This window comes from Heterocephalus glaber, unplaced genomic scaffold, assembly GCF_053883595.1.
Source record: "Heterocephalus glaber isolate CG9 unplaced genomic scaffold, H.glaber_assembly_v1.0 deba00001442, whole genome shotgun sequence".
NCBI classification, from domain to species: domain Eukaryota; kingdom Metazoa; phylum Chordata; class Mammalia; order Rodentia; family Bathyergidae; genus Heterocephalus; species Heterocephalus glaber.
In genome coordinates, this window is record NW_028258296.1 from 1,194,703 (window position 1) to 1,212,827 (window position 18,125).

At 53.1% G+C, this 18,125-nt stretch overlaps 1 protein-coding gene across 13 annotated transcripts in view; it reads left to right on the forward strand.

The window, feature by feature from the left end:
- The window catches only part of Nfia (nuclear factor I A), a 306,327-nt gene that overhangs the window by 261,931 nt on the left and 26,271 nt on the right, over positions 1 to 18,125 (forward strand). For 7 of the 13 annotated variants that reach the window (XM_087212645.1, XM_021255658.2, XM_021255655.2 and 4 more), the window contains 3 exons: positions 950 to 1,128; positions 3,449 to 3,614; positions 17,791 to 17,882. In XM_087212645.1, the coding sequence (XP_087068771.1) occupies positions 950 to 1,128; positions 3,449 to 3,614; positions 17,791 to 17,882 (437 nt within the window). The remainder of the gene's footprint in view (positions 1 to 949; positions 1,129 to 3,448; positions 3,615 to 17,790; positions 17,883 to 18,125) is intronic. The other 6 variants (XM_021255656.2, XM_087212647.1, XM_021255657.2 and 3 more) reach the window with 3 other exon arrangements.

Below are 18,125 nucleotides of genomic sequence, written 5' to 3' on the forward strand. Positions count from 1 at the left end.
ACTCCTTCTGTTCAAAGGCTTAAACTGCAGAGAGTACAGCAAAGACCGTATGCTCATCTGCCCTCCTTCGGGAGAGTTGCTCCCACTTGGTGGGAGGCGACAGCTGACTAGCTCAGAGGTCTTCCACCCTCGGCCTGTGCGGCACTGGTCCGCAGCTGGTTTCATCAGTCACATCCTTCCAAGTGGGGGCAAAAGTTCTCTCAGAAAATTACTAAGCATCTCACTTAAGTTTTCTTAATGTAATGCAACCTTCTCGTACAAATGAAATTTATCAGGGTCCAAATGTAAGGGAGTCATAGTTGTCTGAGTCTTTTATCAGTTTTTATGGGCTGAGGACCCACATTTTAGCAGGGACACCCCTACTTGGCCTGTGGGTTCCCCTGCTCTGAAGTTTCTGCATTGGCTTTGAAACAGTAGGAAATTTGACAGACACCTTCCACGTAAAGTGAGCCCCAAATGGTACAGGTTCATTAAGTGGTCGCTTACTTTGCATACTTCCAAAAAATTTCATCCTGAATTAGTCCCTAGAAATTTCTTTGAAAGGGTACAGAGCTCTAACCGTGAATTATGTCTGCGGCGTGAAAGGCGACCCGTATGTGCAAACTCGGATTTGCCGCATGTGATGTCAGTTAAATCAGGTCTAATCTACCAGATACATTTTTTATTGCCAGCTTCATTAAAAAGGCTCTTAAAGTAATGAATAATCTTCACCTCCCCCAGGGATTATCAGTGCCTTTATAACTCATGTGCAGTGGCCATGGACAGCTTGAAGCTCGACCCTGACCTAACCTGTGAGCTCGTCTCAAAGCCTGGAGGGAGGCAGCCAGAGGCCCTGTGTGGTGTGGAAGTCGGCTCCTCGCACGCGCTTGGACCGGACCGGTGCCGAGTCCGAGTCAGGGGCCACCAGCCACACCCGCTCTCCACTAACCCCACTGTGTTCTCTCCCCAGCGAGCCCTCACGCCACGCCATCGACGCTGCACTTCCCGACATCCCCCATCATCCAGCAGCCCGGGCCATACTTCTCCCACCCGGCCATCCGGTACCACCCTCAGGAGACGCTGAAGGAGTTCGTCCAGCTTGTCTGCCCTGACGCTGGTCAGCAGGCCGGACAGGTGGGGTTCCTCAATGTAAGGAGACTCTTTTCTCAAACTCTTTAGAAAAAAATGCTGATGGAATGTAGAGATGGGGCGCCCCCAGGGACATGTGCTCAGGTGCTGCGCTGGCAGGCCGATGTCGTGTGTTCTCTAGGTGGTGGGAAAGTTAACTCGCTGCGAGGAGCGATTGGCCGGGGTTTAAACACAGCATTTGTGTTAAGATTTTGGCTGTGGAGTCCAGGATATAAATCATCTCCGGGCTGAGCTGTGTAATCCTCTAAATTCTCTGGGCTGATAATCCCACCCCCTGCATTCCAACCCCAGGACACACACAGTTAACAAAATAGAAAGACCAAATAATTTTAAATAATGATCTGGGGTTGTGGAGGACGGTAGAGGCGGCAGGGGACAGATGTTTCAGATCAACCGGGTCGATATTTTTTAAAAATACAGTCTTCTAACACTTAAGATCAAGCTGACCATTGCTTGAACTCAAGATGCTAGAGGCACAGTTTATTATGGTTTGTTATTTCTGCAAATAGTTATCTTTCCCACTTATTTTTGTACAAAGCTAAACCATATTCAATAACCTAGAATGAATGTTTTTATTTTTTCTCAAACCCAAGAATCACAATTTGAAATAACATTCCAAATGTGAAAGCAACTTTTCAGAGCACTAGTCTTATTAAAAAGATAGAGGTAAATGTTTACAGTGAAGAGCTTTTCCCAAAGCCAGTTGTGACGACCGTGAGAGACACGGCCGGCTGGCAGCCCCGAGTGGCCTCGCTGCTCTCCTCACACCTGCCCAGGAAGCCGGGTTGGCTGCCGTCCCAGTCGCCCTGCCTCAAGGTCCCACCCCTGGTTTCCGTCCCTGCAGAAGTACCCGATTCTGCACATCTGAGCCAGAATGGGCATGTGGACTGATACCAGTCTGGTGATGTGTTCGCAGATACAGCTCTGTCTAGACAACAGATCAATATGGTGCCATTTTTCCCTGTTGCTTGTATATTCATTTGCCTGGCTTCTCCTAAGACATTCACTTAGGGCCTTCCAGTGCACTCAGAAATAACACACTGGCAAGTTCGCTGGCCAGAAAGCACCATGTTCCTGATCATCAGACAAGATAGACTTGGAGGAACATTACTCAGTATATCGGTGCACGAGGAGGGGACAGAGGCTGAGCTGCAGAGGTGCGCGTCTCACACTGAGAGCTGGGTGGCAAGAGCTCCACCAGCTGGAGTTTGACCTGGGGCTGCAGCCTGTGTAGGCGCTGTCGCTGTTTGTTGAACGGTGTCACTGATGAAATCTGGAAATTCTGTCCACAAAGCCACTTGGGAAACCAAGCACGGTCCTGGTCCCCAGCACCAGGCATCTGACTCCTGAGTTTTAACCTGGTTTTTAGCGGTCTTGACATCATCCTATGTGACTGTCAAAGGCCAAGTTCTGCATTTTGATCTAAATTTTACAGGGCTTGCAGCAAGTCTCTTCACAGAGCTATCCTGAAAATCTTAAGAATAAAATGGATTTTACTGCTCTCTTCAGAAGGAAATTTTTTCTTTTTTTCTTTTTTATGTGGTACCAGGGATCAAACTCCAGACCTTGTGTTTGTAAGGCCGGTGGCGGAACCACTGAGCTAAATCCCCGGCCCAGAAGGAAACTTTTTCTTCAAGAGCTGTTATTTCGTTGTTTTAACGCCAGGCAGCCAAACAAATATGACTCTTGTGACATATGCTTATATAATTTAAATCAAAATTAGAAGTGATATTTTTGCCTAGCAGAATTCCAGCAGCTGAATTTTAAGATTTCTCTGCCTGATGTTATACAATATGTGAAAGAAAAATTTTGTGTTCCCTTAACACATGTATTAAATGTTATAGAAGATCAACTTTGAAAGGTGAGGATATGCCCCGAATGCTTATTTAGGAAACTTCCCTTTACTATGCAATAGGCACCGTGGACTGGCACCAGTCTGTGGCACACTCGGATATTAAATAACTAGTAATTGGCAGACTGATGGTAAAGGGGAAATTAGCACAGAGCCACAGCGTTCCAAGCAGCATCGGTGAGCTGGTGACGGACGCAGACCCTGTCGTCGGCAGTCACCTTAGGGCCAGACGTGAGCAGGGCGGTGTGGTCCAGGCAAGACACGTAGAATAAGGCAGCGTGCATCCTGCCCTGTGCTCTGCAGCTGCCTCACACAGCTCTTTGCCAGGAGGGACTTAGAATTGAGCTCCTCGGTGCACAGCTGGTGACCGCCACGGGCTGTGCCTGGTGCAGCTTCAGGTCTGGAAGTGACTGCTGTCTGACTTGTGCCTTCTCTCTCCTGTGTGTTCTGTTTCCTCCCACCCTGCAGCCCAATGGAAGCAGCCAAGGCAAGGTGCACAACCCATTCCTCCCCACCCCGATGCTGCCACCGCCACCGCCACCACCAATGGCCAGGCCGGTGCCTCTGCCAGTGCCGGACACGAAGCCTCCGGCCACATCCACGGAAGGGGGCCCAGCCTCCCCCACCTCCCCAAGTAAGTGCGGCTGAGCCAGGCGCCAGCCACTTCCCAAGCATGGGGCACTGAGCCTTGTGCCCGCTGTGTGCTCCAGACACGGGTCTAGCTCCGCAGTGGGTGCACAGGACAGTGTGAGGGCAGGCCCAAGACTGAGGTCGCCACACGGACTGTTAGGTGCTGTGCATGACCTGAGTGGCCCTGACCCACGGCCCCCAAGCCACTTGCGCAAATGGCTTCCTATTAGCGGACATCCGGATTCTTTCTTGCAGCCCCACCTTCCAGGGACTTTAGGTCCAAGCAGAATGCACTCCTGTAGGAAGCAGTGCTTAGAACACACGTCAGCTCTGAGTGTGTGCCTCGAACACTGCCCAGAGGGGGCGCCTGGTGGAGGCTCAGAGCCAGCCCTGGGCAGTCGCGTGGCCAGGCTTGGCTGAAGGAAGCAGGATATAGCATTGGGTGGGAAGTGAGCTCTGGCTCTTCCTTGAGTGTCTGGGAACATCTGACCAGAGTAGAAGGTTTCAGAACCTTCTTCATGTTGAGGCCGATTACCTGGTGAGCTGGAGAGGTTGCTGCAGCTCTTCCTGGTGTTTTAGAGATGGCACAGGCTGAAACTATCTTGAACACACAGATACAGCTGTGATTAGGGATTAGTGCCTCAAATAATGACCAAAAATGTGCTGGCTGGCCTGGAGGGCACCGCTCCCCTGCTCCAGAGAGGGTCAAGGTGGAGGGAGGAGGACAGGCCCAGAGGCAGTGACCTTGGCAAGCCTCAGCGGGTCAGGGACCGCTGAGGAGGAGGCAGAGGCCCGGGAGGACGTAGCTGGAAGTGGCAGGCGGGGCTGGAGGGCAGCACAGCAGTGGGATGGCCGGTGTTAGCTTTGGACCATGAAGGGGTCCCGGCCGCTCAGCTTCCCGGAGCGTCACCGTGGCATCAGATGAGCAGAGATCGTCCAGGAAGGGTGCAGCCTCTGCTCGGGTCCCACTCCCTGGAGTCAGCCCTGGGGACGCTGAGTCCAGGATGGCTGGAGTCGTTGGTGGACGCCTCTCGGAGGGGTCTGAGCTTTCAGCATGTGGGCATGTGGATGAGCCGTGTGGAGTGAGCGGTGCCATGTATGAGCTCTGTGTCTAGAGGAAGTCTGGGGGAGCTGCTGCTCTGGGTGAGAGGCCCAGGGCAGCACTGTGGGCAAAGCAGAAGCCCGCTGTCCCAAGACCCAGCAGGGCTGGCGTGGCCTGTGGGTGCAGAGCGGGACGTGGCACACGGGACACAGGAGGGGCGTCCTGCGCAGTGCATCCATAGGCAGCATCTGCTGCAAGTCAGACACAAGGTATGGTCAGAACCCACCGTGAATTCTGACATTTAAAAATGTGTTACAGAAGAGACACATTACTGTGAATCCCCTCAAAGTCCTCCCCTACTTTGAACACACCCATCCCACCATCCTGGCCATTTCCTGCAACAGCTCTGTAGTCCTCTGTCTTCAGTGTCTTCAGTTGTGCTGTCCTGGCTGCCTCGATGTCCTGAATCAATTCAAAATGTTTCCCTGTTGTGGTCATTTTGACTTTGGGGAAGAGCAGGAAGTTGCATGGAGCCAGATCTGGTGAATAAGGTGGATGAGGACACAGCGTCATATCTTTACGAGCTGCCTTTCCATTGGATGGTGCTCGACAGCAAGATTCACTGTCTTTTCACACCTGGTAAAGACACCCAGGAAAGAGCACTCCAGAGCTGCTCAGAAAGTGGCCAGAGCAATGGGATGAGTGTTCCCATTTTGAGTGTTCAAAATTGATGGGGAGGATTTTGAGGGGAACTCAAGGCAGTGGCTTTGACCGTAATACATTTTTAAATGTCAGCCTTCACCGTATATGGTGATCCGCCTTCCAAGTGCTCCCAAACTGTGCCTCTCCCCTCGGTATCTGTGCCTGGATCGAAGCCGGTGCCTTCTGGGCACCACGTTCCCACCTTCTCCTGTGTGTGTCAGACTCTGCCTCTGGTGAGATGCCGTTTGTCCTGGGCAGAGTCCTCACCACCATGGGCAAGCGGCTGCTTTGTAGTGAGAGTCCCAGGCAGGGCTACACGCGCTATTTCCTCCGGGTTGCACTTCCCCTCTGTGGGGCGTGGGCAGTGACACCTGTCAGCAGGGTGCTGGGACATTGGCTCTGATAAATGTCCCTCCTGCCAGGGAGCGGGGCACTTTCTTATCCACCACACTCAGACAGGGGGCGCTGGGCCTGGGAGCATGATGTGGGTCCCTGGGACCTGGAGAAGCTCCCGAGCCGCTCTTCCAGGTGACGCCCTGGGCTGGCGGCCCCTAGTCTGAGGAGGGAACAGCCACTGCGACAGGAGGACGGCAGGGCGGAGGGTCCTGGCCAACCCCACTCTTGGCCTAAGTTAGGAGAGGGGAAGAGGGGAGTCCCGGAGCTTGGCGTAGGTGATGTGACAGTGACTCTCGTGACACTAGGATGCTAGAAACTTGAAGCAACCGTAGTAGCAGCGAAAGGCTTCCCTCATAGACAGGCCCTCCCGGGGGAGCTGGGTCATGGTCCTATGCCATTGCACTAGCCATCGGCTTTCTTAGGCAGGGACAGGCGGGAGAGCCGGCCTCTATGGCACAGGAGCCACCCTGCCCAGGAAGGCTCTCGAAGCTGCGCATCTGACCCGGGGGGCGGCCCGCGGGTCCCACAGCAGGAGAACTCCTCTCTCAGGCCCGCGTTTCTGAGCCAGCTGACGAACACGGGAAAAGGTCAGGCGGGAGGCAGCGTCTCACTCGCACTGTCAGAGCACCGGTTCACAGGCAGCGCAAGAAAGGCGCTTCCCAACCTGCCGCCAGGAACCAGGTCTCCCCACCGCAGCAGGACGGGCCACAGCACAGAGGCGGCGTCGGCTCTGTGTCCCTGGCCACTTCCGGGATCCTTGGAGGGGAGGGAGAGACAGGAGGTGGGACCTGAGCTGGGAGCCAGAGAGCAGTGACCGGAGCAGAAGGGACGGCAGGAACAGACGCTAGGACTGAGGCTGCCCTGCCCTCACCCTTGGTCTCTGCTCAGGATCTCCTTCCTCTTCCTCTTCCTGTTCCGCCCCTCCCCCTCCTTCCTCTTCCTGTTCCGCCCTCCGCCTTCTTCCCCTCCCTCTTCACCCCTCTGCACGAAGCACCTGGCCAGGCCAATGCTGTACCTGCTGCTTGGGCCTAGCAGAGAGAGGGCAGTGGCCCCTTGAGCTGCAGCTTCCGGAGCGCGCAGCTGGGTCGGCAGAGGCGACAGTGCAGGGTGGAGGGGTGTGTGTGTGCTGCAGAGGACAGGACATGGGGACGTGGTCCGGACGGGGGCTCCCGGAAAGCATCCTGGGCAGCAGGTGGTTCTCGGCTGTTCGGCAGGGTTGCATTCTGAGGTTGGAGAGGAAGGCAGACCTCTGCTTCCGGGCCAGCGTGGGGCGGCATCTGTGACTGGACTGCCCCTGGGTGGGGTGAGGGCACAGCTGTTGTTTCGCAGACCCTGTGGTTTCTTAGGAATTAGGCACGGGTTGGTTGGGTTGTGCTCGTCCGTGCCGGTTTGTCGGAGCCGGTGTCAGCGGGGAACTGTCGCAGCAGGGAGTGAGGTGCAGGTGTTCAGGGCCCCACAGTGCATCCCGATTGGAAGTCTTTTCTCAGAAACACTGATTGCACAGCTTCAGACAGCCTCTTCTGGGCAGGGGCTTGTGATCAGCTGCAATAAAATATGATTTTAAAAATAAAAACCAGGAAGTTGTGCCAGGGTCTCCTTTGTCACTAACTCGGGCGTTGACTCCCTTCCCTGCTGAGGGGATAACGTGGGCACTGTCCATGTTAGGCCACTCGGCATGGCACACTGACAGCTGTGCTGTGCTGTAGACCCAGGTCCTGGGCATGGTTTTTAATATCCTTTCATAACGACGTACAAGTGGTTGCTAGCCTTGAGCGCAGTATGTGTTTTTTAACTAATCAGTCGCCTCTGGCAGCAACAGTGAACTTTGCACCCACAGCCAGGAAAACGGGGTAAGGCAGATCTGGGAAAAAAGTTGCCTGTGAATTAAATACATTTTAATGGGAAAAGTCCTTCGCAGTGCCCTAAAAAACCCAAGGAAGTGGGGCGGGGACAGCCCCGTCCTCATCCTCGTCCTGGTGACACGCAGAACAGCAAGTGCCATAGAGGGTGAGGCTCAAGGGAAGGAGCAGTCCAGACAGTGGCCACAGGGGTGGACCCAGTGAATGGCAGGACGGCTGCTGCCTGGGAGCACACGGCGTGGGCAGGACCCTCGTGTGCTCCAGAGTGGGCAGGAGGCCAGGCCCTGTGGATTTCAGCAGGGCCAAGGCCCTGCTTGGATGGATCACAGGGCACGGAAAGGCAGGCAGAGCGGACTGGCCACCGCTGGAGGCACAGGAGCAGAGAGCGGATTCTCAGATCTCCTGCCCTGCGGAGCAGTGCCCTACAGGAAGGGAAACAACCACAGAAGTTTGAGGAAAGTGGAAGGTCGGAGTGCCGGATGGGCCAGGTGGAAGGAGCCTGTGACTCAGCGCTCTACAGGAGCCCTTCCCGAGAGGCACCAGACACAAGCACCCCGGGGCTGCTCATGCCTGGGTCCTGGCAGCAGGATGTTCAGATGCCACCTTCTGTGAACTGCACGTGAGGACCCACTTCTTATACAGCAGATTGAGACCGAGCTCAGACTGTAAAACGGGCTTTTCATTATTTCTGAAATGAAGGTTGGCGTCCTGGACAGTCCCTTTAAAATGAAAGAAAAACCTTTGAGTCATGATGGAAGATAAAACATTCATATTTCCATTTTTTAATTAATTAGGAACACAAAAACTCAGTTTAAAGTTGCATAAAAGATGCATAAGCATTTCTGGCCAGGCCTTCCTTGCTCTGAACTTCTGAGTGTTTTGAAATGAGAATTCTAAAGCAGGCGCATGTAGCGACGTTACCGTTATTGTTTATCTTCGTACCTCCCGTGAGTTTGCGTCTTCATTCGTCATGTGAATGGGTGTCCGGGGGAATGACCAACATAAGCAACTGCTTCTCAGGTCGCAGGGCTCCCAGGTCAGCGGCAGTACCATGACCCACTGTCCCGAAGCCCCTGGGCAGGGGACCCAGAGGTGGCACCGCAGTGGCCGGCCCCAGGGTCACCAGCCTCTGTGCCCGCCCACGGAGCGGTGCCCACGCCTGGGGACAGGGACGCCACAGCTGCCTGCTTGTGCCTGAAGGTCGTCGTCCCACTCTCCTCGTGGCTGCATCCCTGTCACCCGGGCAAGGGGACTGAGCTGCTCCATTTCTCCCGGAATGGAACTTGTTCATAGCAAAATGTTAAACAAAGGCACGCCTGTAATTCCAGCACTCTGGGGGCCCGAAACAGGAGGATCACAAGTTTGAGCACAGGCTGGGAAACCTAGTGAGAACCTGTATCAAAATAGGGAAGGAAGGAAGGAAGGAAGGAAGGAAGGAAGGAAGGAAGGAAGGAAAAGAAAGAAAAAGAACAGGGGATGTAGTGCAGTATGAAGGCCCTGAGTTCAATCCCAAGTACCGAAGAAAGAAGCCAGGCCATAAAACACCACAAGGAAACATAGCGCCTTTTTAATATAATATGGGAGAGGAAGGAAAGCCTTTCTAAAGCACTCCACAAACCAGTGTCCATAAAAGGAAACACGAGTAAATTCTACTCTGAAGGCATCAAAAGTGCATGCACAGAAGATACCATAAACAAAGCCAAGAGACAGAAGCTAACGTGGGAAAACTGCAACACGTGTGTCAGGAGGCTGCACTGTTTCATAGGCTTTTCAAAAGTAAGAGGACTGACAGTCCCACAGAAAGCCAACAGAGGAAAACACAACTTTGAGAGATTTCTCCCTCGTGTAAAAGCAACAGGGATTAAAACTGGAAAGCAGGGACCAGAAGCACCATAGCATCAGATCAGGGCAAGGTGGGACCCGGCTCTGCCTCTCAGGATAAGCTCAGCCACAGACACATGTGATGTAGGTGGTCAGACACATGTACGACTCCAGCGTGAAATGTGTGCGTGAATTTTAAGTGTAAGCCATGCACACCGCTGGACACGCAGGTGGGGCTGTTCAGACTGGCACAACTGATGAAAGGTGGGCACGCTGATCCTGGGGCCCTGGGAACTCGGCACCGAGAAGAGCCGACTGGGCCGCATTTCCGGGGGACCCCAGGACACAGGATGGGCACTGGCCGCATGTGCAGGACGCAGTCCACATGGAACAGAAGGACAGCAGCAGGCGGTGATGGCCCCAGGACCAGAGGCCGTGGACAGGTGGCCCTCTGGTACCTTATCCAGCAGAAATTAAAGATGTTAACTTTTAAGTTGTCCCTTTACATCAAATAATGATTTATGTTTAAAAATATTTGCCTCACAACCTAATAATCTTGTTTCTACCTCTACCACGGCAGTGACCAAAACCACATACTCACACACAGAGGGGTCCACAAAACCCTTGGCCGTTTTATGCATGTAGCCTTCAGGTGTGACACCCTGGACTTTGGGTGTCATCGAAAAATTGTGTCATCTTTCTGTAAGAGACGACTTTCTCCACACACAGAGCGGAGTTCAGCGAAAGGTTAGCACCTTCATTCATTTAGGAACCCATTGGATTCACGGGTCCTCGCAGCTCTCTTAAATCATATTTTTATTAGTACTTTTTCCAGAGCATTTGTGTTTTTGGAAACAGGCCAATATTTTAATATTTAAATTTGCAAAGGGAAAAGAAACAAAGAACTATGGAGGACACGGCATTTGGGTGGGTATCTTCATACGCATTACCCTAGGTACCATTATTACAACTCTGCAAAACTGGAGCCCTTTTCTAAAGGTGGAACAGAGCCCCAAACCCATGCTGCATGGGCTCCAAAGCCCAGTGCTTCCCACACCACCTGGACACCTGCAGCTCGCAGCACAGTGTCAGGGCGTTCCTGTGAAAGCCCTAGGACTCTCCATAAGGACTGCTTTGTAGGGTTTCAAGAATAGCACCGTCCTGGATACACTGCATTATCAAAACCACAGAGCCAGCAAGAACAGAAGGATCAGGAGCCGAGCACTGCACGGAGGACTCGGTAGCCAGAAGAGCAGATCAGTGCGGCCACGTCCTGGGGCTGAGTCTGGTGTCGCCTCCATCTTCTCTCCTGCAGATGGCAGATCAGCTTTATTACTTTCTTATAAAGGTCACATACGGCACTGTAGGAAAACTGGAAAATATAGGCAAGAACATATATGTATTTAAGCTATATTCACCCGTGGTCAACAGCCATTCACGTTTTTGTTCCCCCATCTTTTTGGTGGATGTTTGTGTATTTGTGTGTATGTATATGTGCACACATGTAGAAGATGACTGCGGTCACACTGGATATGCTATGTGGTGTACTGTTTTCTTAATTAGCACTTCATACTTTTTGTGTGTATAGAAAAGTTAGGAAACATAATCTTCTACAACTTGTACCAATACTGTGGGCATCTACTTTGTCCCGACCTATGGAATACACTCCAGAATATTCTTAAATATATAGTCTTGTCCCCAACTCTAATATCCTTAGGATGGATTTCTAGAATTTGGATTACTGATACAAATAGTATGAACATCACCCTTGAAACATATTACTAAATTGCTTTTCAAAAAAGTTGAAATTACACCCTACAAATTGCTTTAAGTCTGATTGTAACATTGACCATTGAGAGCTTTGAGCATTGTTTTTATTGTTGGGAGGGAGATTTTGGGGGGGTATAATCAGGTTTTGTAATCAGTGACTCATAACTAAATGATTTTAGGGTTTCTCTTTAATTGTTTTAATATAAAGCATAGTAGAATCAGATATTTTCATTTGTTGGCCAAATCCCTGCGTAGACCCCCTGGACCAGTCCTGCAGATAGAGGTGGGGCTCTGAGATGATCTTGGGAGGGAGATGCCCCTCACATAAGGGTAGGTCACAGTGGACCTTAGAGACGAGCACCCAATCTGCAACCCAAAGCCCACTTATTTGACGCAAAGCGCCAACGCTGAGGTTGTGGTTCAGAAACAACTTCTACACTAACATCTTTTGTCTTAAAAGAGAGACCACACAGGTGCTGCGGGTTCACCGCCACTGAGCCGAGTAACTCATGCTTAGGACGCTAGAAGTGTTTCAGAGAGGGCCCCAGCTTGCCAAGGCCAGACTTTCAGTAAGACAACAAAGGTTCAATCCCGAATTTTCTGATTCTCACTGCCTCAAAAGAAAGAAAAGAAAAGAAAGAAGTATGAGATTTTCAGGTTTCATTTGTGCTTATTTTAAGATTAAAAATTATTGGAACACATTTAAAAATGATCCATAATCACTCTTCAGAGGTAGTCATTTTCTGTGCTTATTTTCCAATCATTTTCTGCTCATATTTTAATCATAATTGATTAAACTGGTTTTGTTCATTTTATTTCCTATTATAAACACATTGTGGTGTCACTAAATATTATTTTAAGACATCGTTAGTGGCTGCAGATGTTCCAGTGTCTGGATGAAGCATTACTGTGAACTGGTCCCGTGCCTCGCTCTTGTACGAAAGGCTGTAGTAAAGATTGTGCACGACCTCCATCTAGGTTTTATGGCTGTGGAGAACAAAGCCCGCACACAGGTTTCTGGAGTGGGCTGACGCCTTTGAGAAGCAGCGGGAACTTCTGGAGAGCTCGCCCAGGTTCCGATCAGGGTTCTTTCCTGTGCCCAGCAAACCCGGGGCTGCTTCTGAGCAATGAGATGCAGCCTACACAGGAATCAGATGGAATCGGGCAGGATATGCATTCGCCATCAGAAACAAATTGAAATGGACTGAAACAAAGCTGTGTTCTTATCCCTGCAAGTTATTACAGGCAGAGAAGGTCAGAGGCCCGCTGAGTGGGCCAGGAATGCTCAGGGGGAAGCGCTGCCCGGCCATGGGCCCTCTCTCCATTTGGGAGAGAAATGTTACACCTTCCTTTCTGCCACTGTACCCCAAATCCTCATTGTGCCTGACCCTTCAAGGTCTGGGTAGAAACTCCAGCAGAGCGGGGCCACCGGCCACATTGGTTCTCCTGACTTTGGTGACCTGTCACCACATTAGACACACGGAACACTGTCACTTGAGTGTTGACAAGGCCCGCATAGGAGCCCTTGGCAGTTGGTTGGGGAAGGAAAGAAGCCGATGGGTGTCTGTCTAGGGAGGAGGAGGCTTTAGTTTCAGGCCCTCAGGCTGTGTTTCGTTGTTGTTGCTAAGGTAACTTGCTTGTAAAGATAAAAGATGACTGAGATACTAGGAGGAGAGAACTGACGCACAGAGGGATCAGAACCCTGGCTGTTCTTCGAGGTTCTCTCCAGATCCAGACCACCTCATGGGAGCCGGGACCACTCCTCGGGGCTCTGCTTCGCTGACACTGACCTCAGTCAGTGGGCTCCGGGTCCGGCCTGCCAAGACACACCTGCAGGAGTCGGCCCTGCCTGCTTCTGCACACCACTGAGTTCTTTGAAGGAGAAATGCTGCAGCATTCTCTGGCAGTCTGGACATTCTTGTGGCAAGCGGCACTGTTAGAGTCCCTAAAGGAATTCAGCTGGAATCGTGTCCTTGAGAAATTAGCCAGCCAGTTTTCTAACAGTTCCTGCATTTTTAAGGAATGAAAGTTTTCTCACGGGGCTTTTCTTTTAGCGATGGGAGCGTCCTGGGGCTGGGCTGGGTGCTGCTTCTGTCAGGTGCTCTGTCCTCTCACTGGTTTTCGGGTTTTGCTCAGGTGCCTGCTCCTCATTCACTCTCAGGTGTTGCTGATTAACCGAGCCTCGGCCCCCACACAGGACTCTACTTGAGCTCAGCTTTGTGTTCCTGGACTTGCTTCTATTACTACTGTCCTGAGGGCTCATTCCTAATCACAGGCCCCACCCTCGAAGCTGAGCCCCACCCTGCCCTGCCTCTCCTTGTCTCTTCCTTTGGAAAGATAATTCTTTTGAGACAGGGTTTCCCAAAGTTGATCTTGGGATCCTTCTGCCTCAGCCTCCTGGGCAGCTGGGCATAGGGGTGTGTGCAGCCTCAGGATTTCCTGAAGAGGCGGAGCGGCAGGTGCAAGGCATGCCCCAGGAGAAGGGAAGGGCAGACAGTGGAGGGATGTCTCACTGTCTTACCGGTGTTCGAATCCAAATCTTGTGGCTTTAGTTTATGAAATTCCTCCTCTTAACAGAAAGTAAGCTCAGCAGGCCTCTCCTCTCCCCTTTTCAGCCTTAATATTTTGCCTTCCCTTGCTGTGTGATTCCACGCTCATCCCTTTTCTCCCCACTGGGCCCCTGGCCCGGCCCTGTCCCTGTCCCTGGGGCCCCCACCTGGACCTCCATCCCTCAGAGCCACCAGCCAGGCTCCCCGAGGCCAGTGACAGCCAGCCTGTCCCAGACTCTTCCAGTTCCCCCTGTGGTGCGGCCCTCTGTCCTCCGCACCGTGTGGGCCATGCAGCTTTTTCCTGGGGTCTCCTTAGGCTCTCAGACTCATTTTCATATCCATGTCGGCCCAGGGGTTGGGGTCACCTTCAGCCTCAGCATGCAGCTGTGGGATGGGTGTCTCAGTCGGTCTCTGCTGCTGGGCCAGAGCTGGCAGAGTCCGGGGAAGGGAGCGGGGTGACTGCGCTCATGGCAGTGGGGTCTTTGTGAACTGGGGGACCAGTTTCCTCTCTCACTCTGGCTGCGCAGGGCACCTGAGTGCTTCTTGTACCCAGAGGTAAACTCAGAATCCAGAGCCTGTGGGGCTCCTGCATTCTCTCTCCTGCCCTGAGGCTGTGCTGCCTTGGGCTGGTAGGACCTGGGCCAACCCTGCCATCCTCCCTGGTGTCCTCTCTGCCCTGGCTGCACATGGGCACTGCTCCAGACCTGGAGACCACCACTCTCCCTCCAGACCATGTGCCGGCGCACATCTGCTGGTTTGTCGGGTTTGGGTGACTGTATTAATAGGAAAACATCAGTTGACGTGGGTGCAAATGTTTCATTAACTCAATATCACCTTTATTGGTCATTTTTTAAAGACCTTTTAAAAGGCTATGCACCTCCATTCCCTGCATGCTGGCCAGTTTCTTGACCAGCACTGTTGAAGACCACAACTCAGCTCTGCGGCACCTGGCAAGGCCGCATCCCTTAGCCACAGGCCTGCTAGCTCTGCTCAGTGGAAGGCGCCACCTGGTGGGAGCGGCAGCAGGGAGACCAGGTGCAGGGCAGCTCCCTGCTGCCAAGGCCCCTGCCCTCCTGACCTCCTCCTCAGGTGGACACTGGCACCTGCTAGGCCTGGGGCCCTGGCTCACAGAGGAGAACCATTGCTGAGCGTCCCCACAGCCGACTGAGGCAGCGGCTGAGTGAGGGTGGAGCCACAGGGGTCCAGGGGTGGATGAGGAAGGCAAGTCTCTGGACAGTGTCCAGCTCAGGCTTGGGATTCTGGTGCCTGTGCTGCGGTGAGGCCACGGAGACTTGGTAATGTGATGAATACGTCAGGGCAGTTGGAGCGGAGGAAGCTTCCTGTAGAGCTGCTGGGGAATGGGCCAGTGATGTTGCTAACGTGGATAAGATGACTGCTAAGAGGGAAAGCAGAAGCACTCCATCTCGGGAGCAGCCGAATAATCGATAATTTGATTCTTGGCGTCCTGTTTGCCAGGGGGCTTTCACAGTGGGGACACATGGCCTAACATCTGGCCTTGTCAAGAGTCAAATACTCCTGAGAACCCTCGCAGAGCTCAAACATATCTCAATATTCTCCTGTTACTTTCTGGATTTCATGACTTCCCGAAGCTCTCCCTGCAGCATCTGATTGTTTATCTTGTAAATAAATAAGGCAAGAATTACAGTTCGGGAAGATGGGAATGTGATGTGATATCATAGAGGACGTGGGGGTACAGTAATCGCCCCAGTGGCCCCTCTCCTGGTTTATATTTGTGTCGAAGCTCCCGGTTGTGCGTGTGTAATGGATTCTCCATGGTTTATGTGGCTGTTCTAATGAAGTTTCAGTGGAGGCTTTGTTCAGTCGCATGGTTGCACAGCTTCCTTGAGGAAGTCGGGTCCTCCCCGTGCCGCGTGGCCTATGCTCCCTCTGAGCTGGCTGGGAATGGCTGTGGTGGAGCGGGCTTCTCGCCCTGTCCAGGTCTGCCTGCGTCCCCAGCTTCTCTTGGAAGCGGGCTTCCTATGCAGTGAGTTTCACAGGGCACTGCCTGTGACTCAGGTGACTTTGGTAGCCACACCATCCCTCCTTTAAAAGTGCAAGCCCACTACCACTGCTGTCCCCACTGTGGTCCTTTAACAGTCAGGAGACACTTGGGGCCATCTCGGCCACTCTGGAGAGCACGAGAGGCCCTCTGGGACCGAAGAAAGGAAAATACCCAATCCTGAGCCTTCAAGTTATTTGAGCCCCTCAATTACTTGTACCCTGAACCTTCCTCAAAGGCCGATACATAAGCGCAAGTTGGTGTCAGGGTGTGGCGGGGATTCCTGTGTAGCCGTGGAGCTCTCCCTTCACAGAACACGCTGGCAGGCCCCCTGCAATGCCACCATGGCAGCAGGGTCTGCTCCATGCCCTTCCAGGGCCATCACACCAGGGCTGTCCCCAGCCTGACCACATGCTCTGTCCCTCTTCCTCCTCCCTGCCCACCGCCCATCCATGCACGGGGAGGCCAGGCCCACAGAGTGTCCACCCCAGCATCCCCTCATCTCTGAGCCATGTGTGCGCCAGGGCCGAGAATCCACTGCCAGGTGACAGCAGTCCATGGCTTTCGGAAACAGCTTTCTGTTCCGGCTCCTTAAAGCGCATCCAGGTAAAAGCCTGGCCTGAAGGAAATAAGGCATCGAAAGTATTTTACTGAGCTTCTTAAAAAGTTAAACGTCGTCCATACCAGTGAGTGAGAGGCACCGCAGGATGGCTAAACGCAGAGGTTTTCTGGACTCTTGGAGCTGCACCCACACAGACGCAGCCGGGGCCACCACATCCCGACCCGCAGTGCCAGGCAGCGCAGTGCAGGGCCACGCTGGGCATCCCCAGGCCATCACCGGGTAACTGTTTCTGTGGCAACAGGACACTGCCTGCTCAGGCCTTGTCCTCGTCCTAGCCATGTGGCTTCACACAGGTCCAAGCTCGGGTGGCTCAGCTCTGAGCAAAGAGGACCACAGGGACTGGGCCAGGTGGTGGGGCTGATTCTCAGATGTGTTCCACAGGGGAACAACATGCAGAGCAGTTTCCCATAAGACAGAAAATCACAGTATGAGAAACCAGTGACGTCAATAGGGAAAAAATCTGTAGAAACTAAATCCTTTTTGCCTTTTAGATGGTGTATATCTAGTTAGCCCAAAAACTTAGCCTTTTATAATCACTGAATTACTTTAAGCAGTAGCCTAGAGCCGTGATGGCAAACCTCTTAGCGCTTCCCATGATAACAAACAGCCTGCTGTGACACACGTGCCATAGGTTCACCACCTCTGGTCTAGAGGTTCTAGAACAAAGAAAGAATGTGAAATGAATCCTTGGAGTCGGTGGTGAATACGTGAATTGCGGGATGCCCAAAACAGAATGTACCTTTGGATTTACAGGCTCGTGAAACACCCAAGCCACTGAATCTTTGTTCTCACTAGACTGAAGCTCTTAAATATAAACGTGAAAGCTAACAGCAAGACTTCCGGGTCCCGTGGGGTCCCAGAGGGATGCCTTGGTTAGAGCTAGTCTGACAGTGTGTGCCTGACAGAAGGGGTGTAGGCCGGGGGACCAGGGTGGGGAGATCTCATGCATGCTTTGCCGTACCGACAAGTTGAGGCCCTGACGGCGGCTTGTTCTCCATGGCTTCCGCCCCCTTCCTGGAGGCCCCGTCCATGTGGCCCCTTCCTGTCCGGCTCAGGGCAGCCATGACCGTCGGAGCTGCGACTGTGAGAAGCGGGTTGCAACGTGAACTGCACCCTCCCCTCCCCGCCTGTTTCTCTCTTGGTTGCTCTGAACCCCGGGCCTCTTTTTCCACCCCCAGAGCCTGTGTCTGACAGGGAGAGTAGACTGGAGCTGCCCTGCAGCTCTCTCTGAGAGCTGGGAGGAGGAGATGCCCGCCGGACACGGTCTGGCCCAGCAGAGGGCCCGCCCTTCCCTGGGAGGCGGCCTCCTCGCGGCCAGCGCGGGCCCAGGGACTGTCTTGGTGTTGTTTGTGTGCAGTCTGTGCTGCTTCCTGAACGCATGTGTCCCTTCCATTCACAGCCTACTCGACACCCAGCACCTCCCCCGCAAACCGATTCGTCAGTGTTGGACCACGGGACCCAAGCTTTGTAAATATCCCTCAACAGACACAGGTGGGCCGTCTCCTCTTTTCTGTATGTGCTGCAGCTCGTGTTCCTCGCAGGTGCGCTGTACCTCGTCCTCTGGCTCGGCAGGCGCATGCCCAGCCCCTCCGCCCGCCTGCTGCCCCTCCCAGCCCTCGGCCCCTTTTCCCGGTGTCTTCCAGAGTCGTAGAAAACGTGCTGCAAGTCTGCATCTGGGCTCGGGGGTGGCGGAGGGAGCTTCCGTGCCGGGACTGCTTCTGCGGTGGCAGCTGA